At 31.7% G+C, this 25,121-nt stretch overlaps 1 protein-coding gene across 1 annotated transcript in view; it reads left to right on the plus strand.

Moving 5' to 3' along the window:
- The window catches only part of LOC115233312, a 72,493-nt gene that overhangs the window by 14,794 nt on the left and 32,578 nt on the right, over nt 1-25,121 (plus strand). The window contains exon 2 of the mRNA XM_029803647.1: nt 22,615-22,685. Within this exon, the coding sequence (XP_029659507.1) occupies nt 22,643-22,685 (43 nt within the window). The 5' untranslated portion in view covers nt 22,615-22,642. The remainder of the gene's footprint in view (nt 1-22,614; nt 22,686-25,121) is intronic.

The raw sequence follows: 25,121 nt of genomic DNA on the forward strand, positions 1-25,121 counted from the left end.
GCACTTATGACTTACCTGGCTGTACTTTATGAGATTTCGCTACTCGGGGGAGCACAAATGCCAGAACTACTATGATAAGATAAGGCAATGTCATAAACCGCTTTAATGTTGCTGACGATTGGATTACTTTGCGAACTGCAACGACTCCATTGATTTTAATCAATGTCGTATCCCAGACAGCACAAAACGTCCTCAGGATCATCCTGAATATGTCCAGGATGGTTCAGGATATTTGTAGGATGTTTTAAGATATTATTATAAATATATTTTATGAAAATTTAATATGCATACATGATTACTTTCGGTTATGTAGGCTATTTAATATAATTTAGAAATTTTAAGTATTGTAATAATAAGTATTAATGTCCTATAAATGTCCATTGGATAACCCCTGGATGTCTGTAGGATATCTGCCCTGTCTATTACCCAGACAGCACAAGGATGTCCTTAGGACGTCCAAAGGGCATCCAATATAATAGACAGGGCAAATATCCTACAGACATCCAGGGGTTATCCAATGGACATTTATAGGACATTAATACTTATTACAATACTTAAAATTTCTAAATTAAATTAAATAGCCTACATAACCGAAATATCCTACATGTATGTCCTGGATGCCCTTTGGACGTCCTAAGGACATCCTTGTGCTGTCTGGGATGTGATAGCAGCATTATAAATATCGGATGTCATTGGATATCAATTAGCATATAATTCCTCGTAAAAAAAAAATCAGCAAAAAATAGCTCAGGCAGTCTGATTCTTTATTAATGCATATGCATAATGCGTATATTGTTATACAAGATATCGTAATGAAAGTATTTTCGTATATCACATTAATTTTGTGTTTTTAATATATAAGGGGATTTGATTATATAAAATTTTTTAACACTTTATATCGGAATACAGCGTGCAAGATGAACGGCTAGTATTATTCATGTTTGTCCATCCGTGTTCGATTTCTGCGTTGTTGTTCGGTTTGAAAGCGACTGGCAAGTCGCCGTGGCACACATTACGTGTTATGGCCGTACGTGTTAAGGAGAAGCCGGAAGCGTCTATTTTCAATCGCACGTCAACCACGTCCGGCAATTCTCTATATTAGTACCGTACTATTCGAAAGATTCCGTCGTGATTTGTCACGTGAATATATATGCGCGCGCGCGAGCCCTATTAAATCAAACACATTGAAGTGGACGGTTATCTCGCTCGCAGATTAACACAATAACGTCGCTAGATAATCCTCTTATTAGGGCGCCAATTTGGTACTCGCCATCATGAGACGATGGTTGTCGTTAGATCAAAAATATTGAAACGAAACAAATACTCAATTATTGATACAACTCAATATATATAATAATGTTATCTATAATATATTAATGTAATATTCTATTTTATATAGTTGAGTATTTGTTTCGTTTCAATACTCTATATATACATATTTTTTTGTGCTGATACAAACGCTATTAATTAGTACTATGCATAACAATACATATTACAAATTAATAATATATAATATATAATGTCAAAAGAATTAGAGTAACATTAAAATACAGTTTAAAATTATTCCAAATATTGTATATCATTTTCTATATTAATATTAAGATAATAATTAGAATGAGAAAAGAATATTGAAGTATTTTAAATATTCTATCAGTAAGTACATATTTTACACCATTTATTTCAATTTAGTTTAAAAATTGTTGTGAATGTGTGTACAACTTTTATCATTTGAAAATATAGAATAATTTGAACTGTCAAAGTTTTTACATATACGAATAAGAACTACATATACAGGGTGAGGAAAAAGTCCCGGATCCTTGAAATATCTCGGAAGGAGTGAGATGTAGAAAAAAATGTTTCAGACAAAAGTTGTATAGTTTCGAGGGGACCACATGATAACAATATGGACTTGACTTTGAGTGACCTTTTTAAGGTCAATGTGATCGATGTTTTCTTAAATGGAAACCCCCATTTTTTATTGCATATTCTTGTAGCTTATCTTGAGAGCTTTTCAACACATTATAATAAAGTATTTTTTTATTAAGTACTTTTTGAGTTATTTTATATCTTGATCTGATACATATATTGCAGTCTTCAAATGTTTGATATATTATTGAATCAAAGAAATATCTAAATGTTCAATTTAGCGAATAGGTCAAAGAGATAATTTCCATCATGTCGATGAACACTGATTACGTGTCTCACGTTTCTCTGTAAAAAGAAGTCTCAATTGACAGCGACGGGATCCCGTTACTAATTGCATCATCGGTGTCGCCGGCCGTTATTATTGCCTTTGTCATATTATGATTGTTCGGTTTAATAGCAACGTGGAAAAATGAAATTGTGCGACGAGATCGGTTTGTCAATCGCGCAGTTAAATTCTCGTACAATTCGATATCTCGCCACAGCAAAATATTTTGCAATTCGTCGGAGTATATTTCCGCAGAGCCGCATCATCATAGCTATTGTCGTCTCGTTCAAAAGATTTCCATTAATGTCATCGAAATAATTTCTTACTGCAAGGTTGCTTCTTCTGTTTGTCAATGAAAAAGAGCTCGCATTTATGGCAAGAAAACGTGTCTCATCTTTTTCGCAAATTTCTTATTAAATGTCGCAATTAACCGTGATTTTTGATACTAATAAATTTTAAAGCGATACTTTTATAACGTGGATTTATACAACGTGATAAATCATTCTCATATAACGCTATAGCATAAATTCAAGTTTTGTGAAAAACATCGTGTTCTTTTTTTATAACAAACAACATATTTTTAAATTTTGTACGAGTATCGTATAATGGAATGTGCATCCGTGTTTTATACGAAGTCTCTTATATTTTCGTACATTAAGCCAACGCATTTTTGCAAAAGCAAGTATTAGATAAATAATAAAACCTTTAAATATTTAATCGGAGATAACATTGCCATATCCATCATGTACTTACCTATTCTCTTTGTACATAGAAAAATTGATGTTAGTCTTTTAAAAGTTTTATATCCTCGTATTAGTTACATGCAGCCATTAATTATAATATAGGTGGACTGTAGCATAAAACTAATATTTAACATCCCGCAAAAAATAACACACGAATGCAGCGAGCTGATATAAAAAAGAAATGCGCTATGGGTGCAATTACTACTGCAGCTATTATACTATTCGTAATTGCTCTTGAAATAACTATACTCACACCAACCGATCTTTTTATAATTAAACTCTTTCCGCTTTTTATTTTCATCTGCTTATAAACGTGTGAGAGAGAGAGAGAGAGAGAGAGATTTGGTTAAAATTTTTTCGTTTAGATATATCTGACATAGATATATAATCGTGCGTCGTATTAAAATGAAAATAATTTTTCTTTCGCAAACGTAAAATTACGAATTTACTATGCTATTTTTTAATTATGTACATAGAAAAATTGATGTTAGTCTTTTAAAAGTTTTATATCCTCGTATTAGTTACATGCAGCCATAAATAATATATAAGTGGACTGTAGCATAAAACTAATATTTAACATCCCGCAAAAAATAACACACGAATGCAGCGAGCTGATATAAAAAAGAAATGCGCTATGGGTGCAATTACTGCAGCTATTATACTATTCGTAATTGCTCTTGAAATAACTATACTCACACCAACCGATCTTTTTATAATTAAACTCTTTCCGCTTTTTATTTTCATCTGCTTATAAACGTGTGAGAGAGAGAGAGAGAGAGAGAGATTTGGTTAAAATTTTTTCGTTTAGATATATCTGACATAGATATATAATCGTGCGTCGTATTAAAATGAAAATAATTTTTCTTTCGCAAACGTAAAATTACGAATTTACTATGCTATTTTTTAATTAATAATTACATTTTAACAGGTATGTGCTAAATGTGCTTTTATGAATTTCGAATTGTATTTGAAAACCAAGCTTCGGAAACTAAGCTTTGCCTTTCGAAAAATATTATGGATGCTATCAACTCAAGCACTATTGTTTTAACCCGGAGCATAATATTATTTCAGTAGCAGCGTATTCATTACCGTGCGATAATATTACGTCATATAATATTTATCTACACAATAGCTAAACTCTTGAAAGATAATTAAGAACGGATAGATAATCATTGCAGAACTTTATTCAACTTACTTTTATATTTTTTTTCGCGTTAAGTTAATATTTAATCTAAAGAAATGCTCTACACATAGTTTGTTTTATTGCTATGTTTGTTTTATTGTTATGGGTTTTATTACATGCTTTTAATTTATGTTTTTTTATAATAATATCCAACTATATATTATGTACTTGTATATTTATGCGTGCATGTTACAAGCGCGTAATGGACACGCATATAACGTGTAAATAATTTAATTTTGATAGACTTATAATTGTGAAAAAAAACAACACTTTATTACACTTGCGGATGAACGACGCACATTAATTAATTGACGAGGCAAAATTAATGTTGCAACTGACGGAACATCTGCAAACTATTTATTAAATTTTAATGAAAGCATGCACTCTCTATACTCTATAGATCTTGATTGCATCGTGGTCGCTGTGTGCTACGATTAATTCGACTTTCACTGCTTTGCAAAAACGAAACACACTTCCGGACGGACATTGCGCGCTATGCTTCGCTTTCCTTTGTATCATATATCCTTTGTGCCATATTATAATATGGCACGCAATCGTCAAAATAATTATTTATGCTATTAATGCTATATTAGAAAACAAATTACAAATTGATTAAAGAAAATGGCTATATCGAATTTTTATTTACAACAAGATTATATAACACAATTTCTGAAATTATTATCCGTTGATTAGAATTTTAATGAATTTAATTAATAATGTGCACGTCTGATTCATACATATAATGTACAATATATATACAATAATAATATGAGTTAATAATAATTATATATTATTATAGCTTAAAGTTGTGAGAACATTTCGCTGAATATTTAAATATTCTCTATAAAAATAGACATAGGCATGATTTACAATACTGGCACTCAACACTCTTGCTCAGTATAAATTCTAATTGCCGGTTGTTCTTTAAATATGTTGTAGACGGATATGCCGGTGTAGCAATAAACATGAATGTCAGGCATTGTAGAGCAAAGGGTATCTAGCGATAATAACGAGGCACGTTGCGATTAATCGCGCGATTCAACTCCGCGGAAACATCCTGGGAACATTTTCCACGGTGCGACTGTCGTCGTGACGGCTTTGCGTGAACAATGCTCTCCCTGTGACGGTAATTCGCGGTCCCCATTGCTATTTTGTAATTTGCTTTCGCGCAACGTGAGTGACGTTACTCGCCTGTGACACAATGAACACGTTGGCCTTATGGAAGATCGCATTACACCGTTGCACTTCTAATTAGCAGCAGCGCGAGAAGCGAAAGGAACGATGGCAGAGAAAGAGAGAGAGAGAGAGAGAGAAAGAGAGAGAGAGAGAGAGAGAGAAAAATGCGCTAGAATGTGTGTTCAGTACTAATAAATTAACGAAACTGAAATTTTGCATTTTAGGAATAATATAATAATAGAGGGTGGATTATTTGTTGATTTTTTTCATATTCCACAACTCTTTTACAGAAATAACAAATATAATTTAACTCTTTATGCAAAGAGAAATGAAATATATATGTTCTAATCCTTGTAAATTATATTTTAAAGATATATAAACTGATATAGAGAGATTTTCTATATTTATTATTAAATTAAACATAAAATTATATATAGTTTGATAAAATTTATTCTCCTTTACACATTTTTTATTTCTTATAATTTCAAAACTTTTGATTTTAAAAGTCTTTAGTATTTTGAGTTTTTTTATGTATATATTTGAATGAATTAATATTATTATAAAGAATACTAAATAAACATATATGTGACAGATGATATGCAATGCGTTTGAAAACATTTTCTGTTAATTATTTTATCATATCTCTTTGAAGCGTATCTTTAGTATTGAAACTGAAATAACGCTGTAAATGTGCAAAATGATATGCCGGTCGCTATACGCATATTTCTCTATTATCATAAATAAATATAAATATTAATTTCACGTGTGAATTGAAATTTTTCGTCTCATCGAAATTGTGTCAGTTTCAATTTCCAAGCCATCTCAGGGACGATGAGCAAGATTGTACGTACATAGAATTTAGATGCGTCTGATTTGCATATAAAATCTGATACACACTTTCTCACGGAGGCAAACATTCTCGTGCGACACGGTGTGACCTAACAGGCAGCAAACAAACTAAAGGAGCATAATGGGACGTCATTGTTCGGCAACGCAAGACAAGGCCGTGACTCGTCATTGGATAATTGGACACTCGTATTCGTATACTCGTACCCGTATCTGCGCACTGGTGCTACTGATGCAAGGATCATCGTGACATGATGGCTCTACGGAACGATCCAATCCGCGTGGGACACTTGACAATAAAAAACACTGAATAAACAGGAGAGTGATTTAAAAAAATGGAACGGCTGAGATGTCATTCAGATTAAATTAGGGCACGATGGTGATAGCGTGTCTTTACGATATCAATAATTATCTGATAACATGACGTCATCCCATTGCAAGGATAAAAAATATATCTCTTATTATGATTAGCCGAAGATATGTTTTCTATAGATGTACATAAGATCGCAATTTAAGTGATTATTTGCAATTGATTATAAATTTGCTATGATATTATTATCTTATACATATAACTCTAAAGGATTAATTAAGTTTAAAGAGATATGATTTGTGAAAATTGTGTGAAAATAAGAGAGAAAGAGAGAAATTCTACGATTTATTTATAACTCTCGAATACAGATACACATGTTTTTTTATCATCCATTATTATCTATTATTATTGGCATTATCTAAACTTAACAAGACGTGACACATTCATATATGTATATATATATATATATATATAGTAGTTGATTTCTCAAGTTACGAATTTTATTTAACAATAACGTGTTTCTTTAATATGTGCAAGTGGGTTTCACTCAATGAGAAAAACAAAGGGGACAATACAATAGACTTTCATAAACTTAGAGCACCTGTTTAAATGCGGCACTCGACCGAGAACTTTCGGAGTCAGTTAGCTAGTCGTTTATACTTGCAATCGAGCATTGCGTTTCGACTAACGTTAAAGTGGATTTAGCGATCGAACGGAAACACGTCGGTCGAGCAAATACGAAGGCGGGTGAGTGCGCTTCTTCGACATTTCAGCCAATAAAGAGAGAGAGAAAAATAAATCATTACAACGTTTTAAAGAGTGACGCAAAGTGTTCCTCTGCTAGTGTTGCCAAACGAACCAGAAAATAGCACGATTGCCATTTCCTCGCCTAGAGTACGATCAATAGAAAACATTCGTTATTGCCTACACACAAAAAAAAATTCTTTTGGTGTTTAATGAAAATTTTTTTCGCTCCTATGAACTTAATACATTTAAAAAAAAACTCAATAAAAAATTTGGAAAATATAAATAATATGGATAAATTTTGCAAATACGACAAAATTTGTTTTACCCATTTTTAAAATAAAATTTCTTTAAAGTATTTTTTTTTTACAAAACAAAAAATAATTAAAAATAACTAAAAAAGTTTAGAAGCGTGTAAAAATAATTCTTACAAATCTCTCTTATAAGAGTATAAAGATAATTATTTTTTCTTTTACTGCCATTCGTTATTATTTAAATAATGTCGTGCGGATTAAATTTGTTTTACAAGTTTAAAGATCTTCCTGAACGAAAATAATACGTCCGTTGAACAATTATCTGACACAAAATAAAAAATTAATATACGAACTTATTAGATATACAAACTAGTTATCCTTGAAATGTACCACTCATTATTATAATGCAATCTATTGCAATCGGTATCTGCGTTCAATTTTTTTTGTTCGCATAATGATTTACAATTTGAAAATGCGTTTGCAGATTAATTTGCACCGCGACGTTTCCGCGTAACCATGTCCGTAAAATGCTCTGCATAATTGCTCATCAATGCAAATTCGTCGCGACTGGCAGCACAAATGCGGGTGGAAATGCAACGACAAACAATAGAGGCCGGCCGTGAACGAATGAATCGATATCCGAGTGTCGTTCTGTCATCGGTTGACATTCACGTTGTTGCATCCCGTTGTTGAGAATTCAATTGACAAGACTTGCAGACCACTCCCACGCGCGCGCCACGTGGTTTTATTTTATGAACGCAATGCGTAGCGCATCGCCGTTACGAGATCGATTCTGCATCGATCTTGCTCGATGTCATATCAATCGATACACGACTCGTATCGTTTAATAATGGAGTGTAATTATATTCAATGAATTTATGTATCGGCACTCGAGCACGGATTCTCCGAGCCATGCATTTTTATTAATCTCACGTTTTTTCAATAATTGATTTACGCGAGAAATATTTTCCCCCGAGATTTCTCCTAATTGGATTACACGGTGAATAGATTGAAATTAAAATTAATAAAGCTTCATGAACGATTCACTATTCGTTCTGATTTATCTCGTATTTCGTATCGCTCGTTAAAATACATAAATAGATCGATTGAGATAGAAATATGCGAAACTATTTTTCCAAATAACTTTTTTATGCGGAATTAAAATAATTAATTATTTACATATATTGGGTTATTTTTAAAGACACTTATATTTAAAAAATTTGAAAACAAGAATACATCAGGGAAGCAATTGTTATGCTTTCTTCTCTCGAGACATCCGGGCATCTCTTTATCTTACGCCATATCTCGCAAATATTAGTTGCAATAAGAAAAAAAAATCGCTAGCACCGTTCGACGAAACTGGTTTTCCTTCGCCCTAGCACCCGCTCCGCGGTCGCAAAACACGAAGGCATCGCGACGGACGTTGAAGTTAGTGGAGCATACAGCCGCGCGTCGTATCCGGCGAAACATCACGAAGCAAACAACCGCGGCCGACAATGAAGCACCAAGGAGGAGGAACAGGTGGTCACGCATCGCTAACCCGCCATGCTTGAGACTAATGGTTTTTTCTCAGAGACGCGCCCGGTCAAGCACCCCCGGTGCGGGAATGTAAATTTACCGAGGTAAAAGAGGTAAAACAGCACAAAGAGAAGAGAAGAGAGAGAGAGAGAGAAAGAGAGGAACGACTTCTAACACAACTTTTTCATTGTAAGAAAAATAAACATATTAGAAGCACGACAAATTGCTCTCGTCGTAAAAAAATTGTGAAAAAGAGAAAAGGAATATGTATCCGACCATTAGTCTTTCTTAGTACTTTCTTAGTATGTCTAATTGTAAGTACTTATAAGTAAACCTATTCAAGTGATACGCTTCGATTTCTTTCAAATTTGGCACAAATATAAAACTACGAAAAATATTTCACCCATGTCTTTTCATTTTTGCCCATAAGTGGTTTTTTACGGGCAATTAATATCCCTTCAATTTTCACCCTCCTATCATCAATAACTACAACAAAAATGCATAAGAAACAAGGAGTTTTTTTGAATTGCTGATTATGAATGTAAAGTCAGATTTGCAAAATTATTTGTTTAAATAATAAAATGTTTAAACAAATTAGCAAAAAAATTGAATAAATGCAGTACAGTAACATGTGTTTTGAGAGTTATTCGGGTAAATAATTTTAAATATGGCATCAAATATGTAAAATGCATTGTTTTTAATTATTTGAACAATTAATGGTTCAAATAAATCAGCAACAAGGTTAAAAAATCCTCTATAACTTAAGCTGCCACAAAACGTTTCAATTTTTTTTTCAACCTTGTTGCTGATTTGTTTGAACCATTTGCTTTTATTGTTTGAATAATTTAAAACAATACATTTTAAACTTGATATATTTAAAATTACTTATTCGAATAACTTTTATAACATATGTCACTGTATTTTTTCAACTTTTTTGCTAATTTGTTTAAACATTTTATTATTTTAGGCTATGTTCCAAAACGTATTCTCCGAGGAAAATTTTACTCGATGGCCGTTCCGAAACTTTTTTGAGACACTCAAAAAAGTTTCGGAACGGCCATCGAGTAAAATTTTCCTCGGAGAAGAAATTTTACACAATTTTGGAACTTAGCCTAAATAAATAATTTTGCAAATCTGATTTTACATTCATAATCAGCGATTCAAAAAAATTCCTATATCTTGCTTCTTATGCATTCTTGTTATACTTATTGTTGTACTTAATAGGTGAGTGAAAATTGAAGGAATATTAACTACCCGTAAAACAGAGTGTTTCTGATTGATTCCAGGCTGGCTATCGAGTAAAATTTTCCTCGGAGAAGAAATTTTACACAATTTTGGAACTTAGCCTAAATAAATAATTTTGCAAATCTGATTTTACATTCATAATCAGCGATTCAAAAAAATTCCTATATCTTGCTTCTTATGCATTCTTGTTATACTTATTGTTGTACTTAATAGGTGAGTGAAAATTGAAGGAGTATTAACTACCCGTAAAACAGTATCATTTGTTGCATTTTTTAATATCTTTCAAAGAGCTTTGCTGAATGTGAATTATTATATTTTAATGAAATAATAACTCCAAATGCAAAAATAATCGTATGTTCGTCATAAAACTGAAATTCTCTTTATAAAGGACGCATCTCTTACTTAAACTTGCAAAATCTAGGAAGTGTCGCGGATAAAGCAGAAGAAAATTTAATGTTTCTTAAAGTTACACGGAATGTCATTAAAGGCGGAACTTCTCGTCTTTGACTTTCTATACTTCGCAGTTTTTTTATATTTGAAAGTCTTTAAATTTTACTATCTAGAACGACGTTTATAAGTCTCGCTATGACCCTTAAGGAAAAAAAGTATGCGTTTATAAGGATGCCGCAACGAGATAGTAAAAAAAAACATATTTGAGATACGAGCATCTTCTGTTTTTCTTTGCGAAAACCATTTTTTCCATTCTTAAGAAAGACATGTTAAATTGATACTCGCAAATATTGTTGCCTCTTTTCCGCGATGCTGATTGGTTATCTCGACACTGCGCTATGCATTATTTCATATCAATAAAAGCCTGGAAGTCATGGCTTCAGCCGCGTTTTTGAGAGTTCAAATATTAAGTATGTGTGTATAATTTTGATTTAATTGATTTTGAAAAATAAGTAATTAGGATTATTATGTAAGTAATTTTATAAATATCTGTATGTATGTGAAAAAAATTAATTAACGCTCTTAATGATTAAAACTCCATGGATTTGAAAGAACACGGTTAAAACTATAGATAAATTTAATAATTATAATATATAGAATAGAATCAATAGATCTCGCGTTTCGGAAATCATAATTTTTTGTATGTCGTATAAAGATACATCCAATTATTAGGATAAGTAAATTTTTTCCCATTTCCGACTTTTTAATTAGAGCTCTGTGTAGTACGCCATGAAATATAAAAGAAACTCTTAACTTTTACTCTTTTTACGCTTCAATCAAAAAATATCTCGATTTTTCGTATAATGTTTTGCGAAAACCTGATAGCATACCTATTACCGGGCGATCATATGAACGTGAAAGAATTAATTAATGCTGCTAATGATTAAAATTCTGTAAAAAAATAAAAGATTACAAAATTATAGTAGAATAGACTTTTGTTTCTCAGAAATTGATTTTTCGTATGTTGTATCGCGTATCAAGATATTTCTAAGTCCCGAGGGGGGCATGAAAATATTTTGGAGCCCCTTTTTCTCTCTATTCTCTCGATTACTGTCTCTTTTACTTTCATTTTATTTAAAAATATTAATATTGTCCGCTTGTCGATCTCGATATATCATACTTCGAAGCGCGCAACGTAACCGCTCAACATTCGCGAACCGCGTCATTCTCGCACGCCCGAGCAAATAAGGGAACACTGATTAAAAAGGAATGGTAACTTTATTAATTTGGTACAACTCGGGTAATAATATCCGAACGTGAGAAGCGGAGCTGTCCCAAAAACGACCACACCGTTTGACAGCTGCCATAAATTCAACATGTCTGTCTTTGTTGGTAAACAAACCCTCTTGATAACGCGCTCGGAGACGATATCGGGCATACTTTCGATACAAGGATAAAATCCAGGGACGCAACATTATAATAAATATATATATATATAATAATTACGATACCTCTTTTACAATTAGTCTGACTTTTTCCCTTCGACCTGTCCGGCATGGGTGACCTTACCAGTAACTATCAGTGTTTTCGAATGAAGCAAGTTTGGAATGAAGCCTTGCTTTGGAAGCGATTAAATCCAATTTGCCATGAATATATGTTCGACCAAAAATAGGTTTCGAGAGAATCTGATTAATATATATAATACATTAATAATATAAATATCTATAATATAGAGAATTAATTATATTATAAATATATATTACAGAATATAACACAAAGTTTAATATAAAATATAAATGAAAATGTAGTACAAAATTATTTATTACACGGAATTACGCGAAAATGTTCGAAGTATTCATATAATGCAGAATTCATTAGAAATTTTTAAATCAGTATAGCTGATAAGCAACGATTAATGCGATATTTATGATTAATAATCAACATATAATTACAAAGCTTATCAAATTCAATATAATGCAAACACATATGATAAAAAAAGTCGTTAATAAAGTTATCGTAGTTGTTTTTCAATTGTAGAAAAAAATACTTAAACTACTTGTGCAGTTTGCGTAGACTTTCGAAGAAAATATCCGAGAAAAGATAGACGAAACTTCGATGTAAATCAAAGATTAAATCACGAGATAAACCGCGATTTAAAATTTGCGACAAAAACGCAACGAACAAATCGACGATAACCGTAAAATTCAATTCCAATGTACATGTAATTTTTTAAACAATCAGAGGAACGCTATAATTACTATATACTTATACGATATTTTGACGGACATTTGGTGTGCTTCTTATAATCGCTCGTGCTTTTGATAATTTGTTTTAATATAGGATATTTGTGAATATAGAATCTAATGCCCGATTTATTTTCAAATGCGTAATTTTATGCAAATTTCGCGATTAAGAATAAGATATATGTACCGTTTCGCGGAAGATTGCCTAAACAGGATAAAGCTTTAAAGTTCTTGCTTCTATATCAAACCCCGCAATATCAATCCGCAAAGAAAAATTAAGTGATCTGTTAAAAATCAGGGGCTCTGCTGTAGAAGGGAACGAATTTCGGATCTTCCCGACTGCTTCCGAGAGCAATGATTTCGGTAACAAATCAATGACAGTTACCATTGTCTTTAATTCGCGAGATTGAAATTTGCGCGAGAAAATGTGTTCATCCGTTATTTAAGAATATATCTCTTTATTGAAAATTAAATAACGGATATCACGATTTTTATGAAAATATGGTTACGAACGAATATATTTATGGGTAATAAAATACATGCATTGTTATTGTAGTTAGTTAAATGTGCGAGTACAAATAATTCTCGGGTTTCAACTGTTCGAAACGAATCGAATCCGATAACAGCAAGATTTAAAAAAAATTAATTTGAATATAACTACTTTGCAACATAAAATAAATCAAAATAATTTCAAGCATAATTGTAATAATTCTAAGCTGTAATTAATCTTTTTCTGTAGCATTTAAATACTTTAATTTGCCGATATTTCACTGATATTGGGGTATCCATTCGATTTGTCTCGAAATTTTAAAGTATACATTTTACGTTACATTCATATATAATATTTTGTAACATAATATTCAAAAAAAGTATAAAAGTTTTTTGAAATAGTATGTTAATTTGCGCATGTATTTTATTATATCTATAGAATGGTATATCTAAAAACTACCTAGAATGCTCCTACAATGCCGGGATGTCCAATACCTGCAAATGATTTCTTAAAAGAAACCAAGAAATAATTTTAATATATCCTCAGTACCTAGAAATATTTTCTGAAAAAAAAATAAAAATTATATTAATTAAAAATTCTTTATTACAATATATTCCTTCGTAACCATAATTTGTTGTATCAAGAAAGCCAATAGAAACGGACAAATTGATTGCAATTTTAAATTGCTTAAAAAATATAAATTTATCTACATACATTAGCTATATGCCATGTTCAATCTACTATTAAGTCTTTTTAGCACACTAATACTATAATAATACTAATACTAATAATGGTGGAACACTTTTAACCAAAAGAAAGAAAAATGTGTTTTCCCTTCAGATATAGGGGAAAATAGGATAAAACTGGGTAGGCGAGTCAAACCGGATATCTCTGTTTCTTCGTGATAAGTATACTACTATCTTTGGCTAACTCGTGTTATTAGTTGTAGATTGATGAAACTTGGAATATTTTATGCGTTATATTGCACGATAATATCGAATGAATCGCATTATCGAGAAAATGAAAAAAAAAAGAACGAGCAATATATCTATCTTGAAAATAATACAAATGATAAATAATTTATAAATTACTCACCGCATATCGTTGCTCCTTACGTCGCCCGATGCTGCTTCAGATCTTCTTTTTGTCTCTTGTTCATCCTTTGCTGCTTCCTCGTGACTTACACTCACTCGCGAAAACATGATAATTATGGTTAATCGTATATGCAACGAAGAACACTTTGCACGGCACTTCCGATGGCGAAACAATTACACGAGATATACATTTTATTATATTATAGGCGAGTAATACGAAAAGTATGATCCGCGCTCAATAATTATACGAAGCCAAAATCATGCGCATCATTACAAGAATGATACAGCAATCGTTTAAATAATAATTATTTTTTGTTCACATTTTAGAAAAAGTTATCAGACGATATATATTTGACTATAAAAATTGTTAAGTAAATAATTATTATCCGTAAAGATCAACGATATCGAAGGATCGTAACAAAATTTTTATCAATATTACTTCGATTTTTACTTGCAATAATAAATGATCGCGATTGAGAATTTGATAAAGAGTTATATTTGCAATTACTTATGTTCGCAATACAGTTTTGTGTCGTTTATTAAAAGAAAATTAATCATTAATTATAATAATTATAGCGATTTTTATTCCAATACTAGATCGCGTTTAGGATTAGAATTTAAGAATGTACGAAATGTTTCGTACCACTACGTTACTCGAATGTTGCCGTACGAATAATAAGACCATATAAACAATAGGGCCGCCAAGGCCGATTATATTATTGAAAAGTCGTTGCCGAAATATTTTATGTACTATCATATTATATGTATACGCGGAATATTATAATGTATAAAGTATATTTTAGATTATGATTAATTAATTATTAAACGGTTGATGTATCACAAAGCCTTTCGTTATGTTAATTACTCGATTTTGCGATTTAATTGTTTAATTACGCGATCTTAATCCGAATCATATTTACATGCCGTCGAAAGTCAAACACGCTAAAGTGTCGAACTAAATAGATTTAACTTTAAGTATTTTTGAAGAAATAATTATAAGGATGCTTATAAGGATCGCAACAAAACAATAATTCATAATTTTGATTCCTGTCACTTTGATTCTTGATTAAATGTATATATATATATCACTCGAAATATGCACTTTAAGAACTATCATAGCGATATAATTATGTTTAGTTATAATATTAAATTATAATTATTATTTAAGATATGTAAAAAATAATTAATTATTAATCAAATTATTTTCCGATACTTGTCGCGATCGCGTTTAGAAAAGGAATTTGACGGAGCGTCTCGCACTGCTACTTTACTGCTCGAGTGTCGCCATGCGAATGATAACACATAGGAAAGGAATTTGAGAGTCTCGCCCCACTACAATTCTATTCAAGTATGAATGATAACAAAGCCGTGATACGTAAACAATAGCGCGCCAATGTTTACGTTGTCAAGACCGCATCCTATATTAGGTATTGTGCTAATTCGCTGCCGAAATATTTTATGTACTATGATATGCGAAATATTAAATTATATAAGTATTTTATATAAATATTTAAATTATGGATCAATTATTTATTAAACGATTAATGTATCACAAAGTTTATTGTTATATTAATTATTCGATTTTGCGATCTGATCGTTTTACAGTACGTTGTTATTCTAAATTATATCTAGATCGTCAAAAAGTCAAATGATATAGCATCATGGACAAAATATATTTGACTCTATGTGTTATTAAAGAAATAATTATTGTTCGTAAAGATCGGAACGAAACGATAATTTATAATTTGGTTTCCTATTACTTTAATTCTTATTCGATTAAATGAATAAATTACGAAATATGCGATTCGAAATCTATCGCCGCGATATGCATGTATATATGTATTTACGATAAATTTCCCGATACTGGTTGCGATCATGTTTAGAGAAGGAATTTGACGGAGCTTCTCGCACGATTACTTTCCTGCTCGAGTGTTGTCGCGCGAATGATAATAAAGTCGAGATATGTAAATGATAGCGCGCCAAGTTTACGCCGCCAAGGTCGAATACTATGTTATTGATAATTTGCTGCTAAAATATTTTACATACTATGACATATACAATAATACAAGTATATTTTAAATTAATTTTAAATATTTTAAAGACAAATTTTTTCCGCAAATCGCATTTCCGGTTTTTTGTTTAGAGTTCTGGGTAGTACGAAATAGAAAAAAAACTTTTAATATTTTTATGCTCAAACCAATATCGCGATTTTTTTTATCATTTTTATCTATTATCATTTATTATGAATTATAAAAATTAAATGATGCATTTTATAATATTTTTAATAACACACACATATACACTTTGTAATATTCTAATAATATGCCGTGAGCAGCTCTCATCGAGATATCCACTCTTAAAAAGGCATGTTAAATCGATACTTGCAAGTATTGTTACCTCTTTTCCGCGATGCTGATTGGTTATCTCGATGCTGCCCTGTGCATTACTTTATATCAATGAAAGCCTGTCATGACTGAACGACGCATTTGAGAATTCAAATATTAAGTGTATGTGTAACTTTTTTTTAATTGTTTTTGAAAAAACGGAGGATACTAGAGTTAATATGTAAGTAATTATAGAGATACACACACACACATATGCACACACAAAATAAATGGCGTGCGCGTGTTCTAGTTTTATTAAAAAATGCAGAATTCAAGGTTTTTGCAGACAGAAGAATTGATGACAATTACTGGAAAATTTCACCCATACATCAAATCTTGTTGCAATCGATTTTATGTCAGAGTTTCACGAAATTAAAATGCGATCTTTATGCAAATTCACGATTGACATTCATGTCGCGCGTGAGTTTTCGAGACGCGAGAGAAAGTATATGTTGCAAAAATTTGCACGGACAAATTACACCCGAGCATTCCTTCATGCAACAATGAGTCCTTAACTATCCGCGAGTTGCTAGCAGTTCTATTAGCATGTAAATGAAGGAAGTTGAGCAACGCGCGAATTTGCAGACTCACGTATGTATGCACTTTTGGGACGTATTGCATTTGTGTGTGGAGGAACGAGAAGATGAGATGAGAAGTAATTTATATGTTAGATCGTCAAGAGAAATGTATTTCAGTGATGACGATGGATCAGTTCAACGCCGGTATACATATTATAGCTCTTCGTGTTTTCGCTGCTTTTCGTTTAACGCATCCATGCAGCTGATTGTGAGAGAAAGTGCAGCGTTTTCCTCCACCGCTCTTTTTACCGATGAAAACTTCTACATCTAAGCCGTAGGGCCTAATTTTCGTTCACGATTTAATCTTATATATATATATATATATATAATGTGTGTGTGAATAAAATACCTGTGGCAAGTATTAAATTCCGCGCTTTGCGTGTTTCTTAATAATTAAATTTCTTAAGGAATATGATAAATAGATAAATATGATAATAAGTAAAAATTGTTAATTTTATTGAAAAAATTATCAGAACAAGCATATTTTTTCGTCTCTTTGCTATTTTATGAATATAAAAAAAAAATATAAAATTACAGTTTGAAAGTTAAACACAAATTATTCGTCAATATATATCTAATAGATTTATTCAATTTGAAGGAATATTGCAATGGATGCTTTTTGCGCGACACGGAGAATATCCGCTGTCGTAATTTACACAGACCTCGGCATTTAAAAGAATTATAACAAACTTTCTACTATCTCCCGGTACGTTTCACGTTCCGGAGAAACGTGAATGGCTTGGCCCAATTCGGGGCGAAAAAAGATTTTTTTGTGCCGGAAAATGGAAAAGTGCTTCAATCAACGGAGACAAAGGATGCAAGATCGGTGCTGAAAAATGCGTTCTTTATGTATTCCCTCTTTTCGCCCAATGGCTGCTATTGAACCGTGCATGTATTGTACGCATACGGCTTTATGACGGGCTAATTTAGCAGCAACGTAAGCCAAAACAGTGACAGCATTTATCGTAATGCAATTGATAAAAAATATAAGTTATTGCTATTTACAGCGCAATTTAAAGTTTAAAAAATTATTTGAATTTAGTAATATTAATTAATTCCATGCCATACTAGTATCTCGTATACAAGTCATCACATCGTTGCATTATTTACTGAATTATTGTTTTAAATATACTTTCTTTTTTCACGCTATATTATTATATGTATTATTTATAGCAAAATTGTTTTGCTTTTATTACATGAAACATTACCATCTTTTTAATAAGCCATAATCTCGATAATAATTCACGCATTTGACAATATCAGTTGTTCAACAATATTTAATCGAAATTTAAAATCAATAATACCATAAATAATTTTTCTGAAAACAAATATATTTGCGGGATTTTTTAAAATAGTAGCACAATCCTATACACAACATGAAATGTAAACAGAGTAACATTTACCAAGATCCAAACGCACGTATATAACACGTATCGTTGGGTAGAACGTTAGGTTACAATAACCGTACAAACGCGATGTTCGATATTCGATCTATTTGGGTCACGATAAACAGTGGGATCCAAAGTTCTAGACAAACATCCAGAATCAGCACTCGACAAAGTCGATACCTCTATTTGCCCTGCACAAAGAGATCGAATTCGACGCACGAATGATTATGTACGAAATTGTTACACGAGGAACTACGTGGACTACGTGTTCCTCGGGGCGACAGCTTAACTTGTACTAATCTAATTGACGAGCCTTGAGGTCGACCTCCTTTGGCACCGTTGCCCTGGCTGAACGATGATCCCTGCAGGCTACATCGTAGACATGACGATGTAACATATGAATATCTCATACGTACACGTATATGTTGCGTTTACATGACTAAGAGCGCAAAGTACATATCGTACTTTGATGTCGTTCGCATTTGATGATGTGATTCTTTCATGCGTTAATTAATTACGCAAAAAATTTCAAAATTCTTCATTAACTTCATCTCTCACGCGCGTTAAATTTATCCTTCACAACGCTTACGTGTTCTTTATAGGAGATATATATCTCATATTATTTCGTTTATTTCATAAAATATAAAATGTGAAATCTTGATTTTTTTTTCATCCAAATAAAAACGACACGGTTCTTTTTTTCCGCAGTTTTTCTGCGCAATATAATTTCCTTTGAGAGAAGTACACGACGGCGGTTTCTGTTAGTTTTCTAGAAAATTTCAATCTCATCTATTTTCTTTTACAACGTATTTCGTCCTTAAACTAATTTATGCTAGTCTATATATTTAGTTATATATAATATTTTTATCAGGAACAAGAAAATTTTTCTGTTAAACTGCGATTTTTAATAAAAGCAACTACAGAAGAAAGAATTGTAAAATTGAAGAAATCATTCGAAATAAACATCATGGTTTATTCAAGATACGTAAGGTAATTTACATAATAAAAGCATTTAAATTTCCCTTTTTGATAATCACGCGCGAGCTATTAACTAAACGATGTAATTAAATCGATCGAAGTGTAATTACATTACTCGCGTTTCGCTCGCCTGCTTTAGCTAGGAATGTGCTCTGACGCATCTTGCAGCTATTTTCTCATACAATATGCGTATACGGTATAATCAATTGAGATATGTATTTACTCGAAACGCGTAAGTTGCGATGTACTAGTTAATCGTACGCGCCGTTAATTGCGCAAGTAGACAGATTCTGTCAGGAAAGAGACTCGCACACATTATGTCTTCATTCGTGCAATGTTACGATTTTCGACTGTCGGCGCCGTTTCATGATGCGTCGTCTCTTATGTGAACCATTCTCGACACAGACGCCACAAAGCTATCTATGAGATTTAATGGACGCTTTGGACACGCTCTCCCGGGTGCTCCGCTCTTGAATTAATAAGGAAATGCGGCACAAGCTCTCGCCACGACGTACCTTGAAACAAGAGCGATAAAATAGAATATGGTTTCATGAGGCAAAGATATAACTTAGTTTATTAGAGTAATTTGGCTCGTTGGATGAAATAATGATGTACCTTACATGATTCATAGTAAAAAATAAGTAGAAATAAAATTTTTATATACATTACATACAGAGAAAGAGCTCTTTTGCGATTTCCATTAACATAATATAATATTTTTAATTATGATCTAAAATAAAATTATAGATGAAAGAAAAAAAGAATTTTACATAAAATATTTTTGTCAGACACTCGAATATTTAAGTTATATTTGATAAAAAAAGTAATCGAGGTTTCAAATATATTTCAATTATAGTATTTTTTCTTTGATTTTCTCGATTATTAATGATTTTATTATATGAATAACTGACCGACTTCTTTATGGCTCTAACATAATTAAAACAGATTTGTATGATTAATTCACAAAATTAATTTTTTTGGTAGTTATAATTGGTGTGTACTCTTTAAATACATTTGCAGAGAACAGAGATATATAATATTGTACTTTCTACGATTACTTTCTACAATTAAAGTCAGATATATGTTCAATACCTGCACGAGCACGTTCGTGCAGCAAACGAGGCGTTGAATAGCGGAATGTATCTCAACCTATATATTATGAAAATTGGATAATTTCAATTTTTGAGCTTAGTATAATTTTTATTTCTTTTACATTCTCGATTAAACATCCAAATACCGTTTTTGTGAAATTTTGTCGAAAAATGTGCTATGTATTTATATTATATAAATATTATATAATCTATATATTGTATAATTAATACGCCAACTACGAAATTGAATTTGAACAATATTAAACTATTTTAACGCAAACTCAAAAGAATATTGAGAGATGTGTATCCTTGACCAAAATACTGTATCTTTGTACAACATCGTTGCAAACACGGGATGAAAACTTTTAATAAAGCTTGCACGCTGCATTGCGGTTTGGAGTTTTATGTTATACTCCCTAAGGTAAGCAGACTCGTAAACGAGGTCATCCACACAATGTTGAAAATTGCGCCTGATTATATAGCGAATTGTATTCATTTCCAAGCTCTTGATCGACATCTTTCTTTTGAATTTTAATCAGCACCGCATACGTCATGCGCATACTGATATTGCTAATATTCCACATTTCACTAGATAAAATATTTATATAAGAATAGTTCTTTTTTTATTATAATTCTGTCTTTGCGTATATCATTACTAAGAACTTACAACGTTGTTTCATAATTTTATATTTTAATAAAATTATTTTTATAAATATTATATATATAAAGAGCAAATATCATTATCAATATCTTTATCTTACCGAAAAATATTATTACAATATACGGCTTTATAGGGTGGGCCCAAACGTTCCGCCCAGACCTTGAGATTTTATAGAAAATTTAATTCTGAACAAAAAATTTCCTATAAAAATGGGTTGAAAAATGCTTCCTTAAAAACTTAAGGCCTATACTGCATTCACGGAGAGAACAACCTCGCTTCGCGCAGCTTTGGGCGGAGTGGGGATTAGGTGAGAGACTTCAGCGCGTTACTTCAATGCCGTATGCGTATCGATCATATTAACTTTCTAATGTTTGAAAGAATTCATTAAGGAATGCGCGGGTCTCCTTTGTCAATTAGCCGGATCTGCAAGCTGCAAGACCAATATTGACAGCATAGAGGGGGCAAAATGGGCGGTCGATCGGGCGGGATCTGACCGAACCGGACGAAAAGCGAGGTTGTTCTCTCCGTGAACGCAGTATAGAAACCTCTGAAATCACGGTTATTTTATACATTTTTACAAATATCAAGGAAAGCATGCTTTTTTTAACAAAAACGAAAGTTGTAGAGAGTTAAATTATCTTTCAAATAAGATCAAAATGATTGTAGTACGTTCCATAGGTTTTGAAATAACCTCGATACTTTTTGTTAAAAAATGCATTCTTTCTCTGATATTTGTAAAAATGTATAAAATAACCGTGATTGCAGATGTTTTTGGGCGCTAACTTTTTAAGGAAGCATTTTTCGACCCATATTTATACGAAACTTTTTGTTCAGAATTAAATTTCCTATAAAATCTCAAAGTCTGGCCGGAACGTTTGGGCCCACCCTGTATAAACGTAGAAAAATTTCGAAAAATTTTATTTATGCTAGTTTATTCTTATACAGACGTATTACATTTAACGATTTACATCATGCAAGTAGTATTTGACAGTTGCAAGAAAATATATAATCAAAACGTTTTGGCTAGATATTTATAATGTCTGTAATATATGTTTCTACACACATAGAATAATACACAAATACAATGTAAAATAATATTTGTTGCAGAACGAGCGAGGAGATCTAACGGACAGAAATGATTCGCGAAAGAACGTCTATCCTTATATTGGGATGCATAGGTGAGTTTTAGTCGTCATCAAAAGACGCCATTAAATCTTCTCCTTTATTTTTTACGATATGCGCCAGAGAGATACAGGTTGCATCCGGAGTAACGCTCATTACTCCGGAAAAAAGTCACGGCGCGGATCTGCATCTAAGCGGATTATGCACGCAATTTTTTATTTCACGTCGTATTGTGCGGGCGCGCGGCGGCGGCATTGCCGTCGTCAAAGAGAATGGGCGAGCATCTCTCGGTTGCATCCTGTTGCATTGTGAACTCGTGATGTAAAGCCTGCCAATCGAGGTGACTGCACCAGGTACTGTTAGCTTTAGTGCAGCGCCCACTTGCAAGTTAACTGTAACTCGCAGCTTAACAACAAAATCTTCCATCCCGCCTTGTGTTATCGCACAATCCATCGGTTCGTCCTCCTTTCATTTACAGCGAATATTGCCGATAAACATGTTCTGATCTACATTTAATCCTTCAGATACACAGATCGGCTAGACTGTAATATTGTATAGTCTAGGAAGAAATTTAAAATAAACATCCTCCTCCTTCATAGATACAGATTAAATCTTTCATATATATTTATTTATACAAAAAATATCGACGTGTATTTAAAAGAATCTTCGTGAATTTTAGTCAATGAATTAAAGTTTGATGATGATAGAAACTTCATAAAATTAGTTAATTAGCTAGAATGTTTGTAAGATAAGCACGTCTTAGCAACTGGTGATGCAATGAATAATGATACGAGTAATTATTTTAATGATGTTTCCAAGTAATTAAATGCGAATACTTAAGTATTTGACAACTGTCTGAGTGAAGGACTTATATATCTTATCCTTTTTAAATATTGTATTGCACTGTAATAATGAAGATGTTATCATACACACAAATGTCTTTATAGACATCTTTATAAACTTTATAGACATTAGAACTAGTTTAGCTCTCTAACTTTTCACTTAGATATATTATTGAGCAAGACTCGTTGTAATTATATAGACAACAATGTGAAAATTCTCAGTAATTATGTTAAGTTAAAAGTGTTGTGAGTGTAAAATGGAAGAGTTAGGAAACATTTATTATTAAAAGGCTTATGCTAAACAAATAATCTCGTAATTAATTAAATTTTTGTTTTAACTTTATTATATATTTTTATGTGAGAGAACGCGCAAATATATTGAATTATTCTATTCTTGTTTCTTCAATATAATTTTTCTGCGATATATAATAGAATGTAAAAAATTGAAAAACAATTTTAAATATCAAACAATGCGAGTTTGAGCAAGAATAAATGAAAATATATATTCTAAAAAATGTAGGAGATGTGTACTTTACAAATTAAATGGAAATTTATCTGTGCAGGAAACAAACTCAATTTTTCTATAGAAAATCGATATTTCACCATAAAATCTTTAGCGCCCGTCGCAAATGTAAATGTAGTAGCTTTAAGAGTATCGTAGTCAGGTGGAAAATTCTCACTGCGAATCTCTGTGCGCGTCAATAAAATAAATATTTATCTCTTTTTTCTCTTGAATAGTCATCGCGTATCAACGTAGATCAAGAGACAGTAGTGTCTCACGCCAAATCATGCGCATTATATTGTATTTTTATTATTTTTATAAATTATATAATTATCGTGATTGCTTAAAAGCGTTTCTCTCTTTGTTTTTATTATTATCTAATTGTTAAAAATAATATACTATACATCTAATAAGATTATAACAATCAAACCAAAAGCTAACAACTTGTGATATTTGAGAAATCTTATGTAAAAATCTCGCGCTTATATTAATTATGATATTATTATTCATATTGTTCAGATTTCGCAATAAAATGTTATAAAATTTTATTGTGTACAAATACTTCCGATTATCTAATAGAATCATTGATGCGATGATCAATTGAAACACTACTAAAATGAAATTGCAAATCTCTTCAGACTCATGTAAAACAAATCGGTAAAACTGCATAAAAGGTAACGCACCTCCGATTTTGTCGCCACTTAAATATATCGTAGGGGAGGTTCTTCTGAGTAATTCCCCGCAAGAGATAAATGGGGGACGGCATTGGTATAAGAGATATAACAAATTAAAGTTTCACGGTTTTAATGCTTTTTCTTGGGTATTATAAAGTAATATTAGGAAAAGTGGAGTTTGTGTACATTGTATTTGTTGTAAAACAGACATGGAAAAAGTGTTTGTTTACATTACGATATTTTGTCAATAATGTGTTTCATCTATTTCTCGCAGTTTGTCAACAGCTTTCAACATGCAACTAGGATAAATGTCCCAATTATTGCGAGTGTACCTATAACTGCCGTTTTATATATTTTATTTGATAAAAAAAAATTTGTAAACAAACATATTCAAAAAAAATTTTATAATTAAATCAATACTTTAATTTCTATAAAAACAAAAAATGACACGTATTTGTTTTTACTTAGTATTTA

This window comes from Formica exsecta, unplaced genomic scaffold (assembly GCF_003651465.1).
Source record: "Formica exsecta isolate Colony F162 unplaced genomic scaffold, ASM365146v1 scaffold170, whole genome shotgun sequence".
Classification (NCBI taxonomy): Eukaryota; Metazoa; Arthropoda; class Insecta; order Hymenoptera; family Formicidae; genus Formica; species Formica exsecta.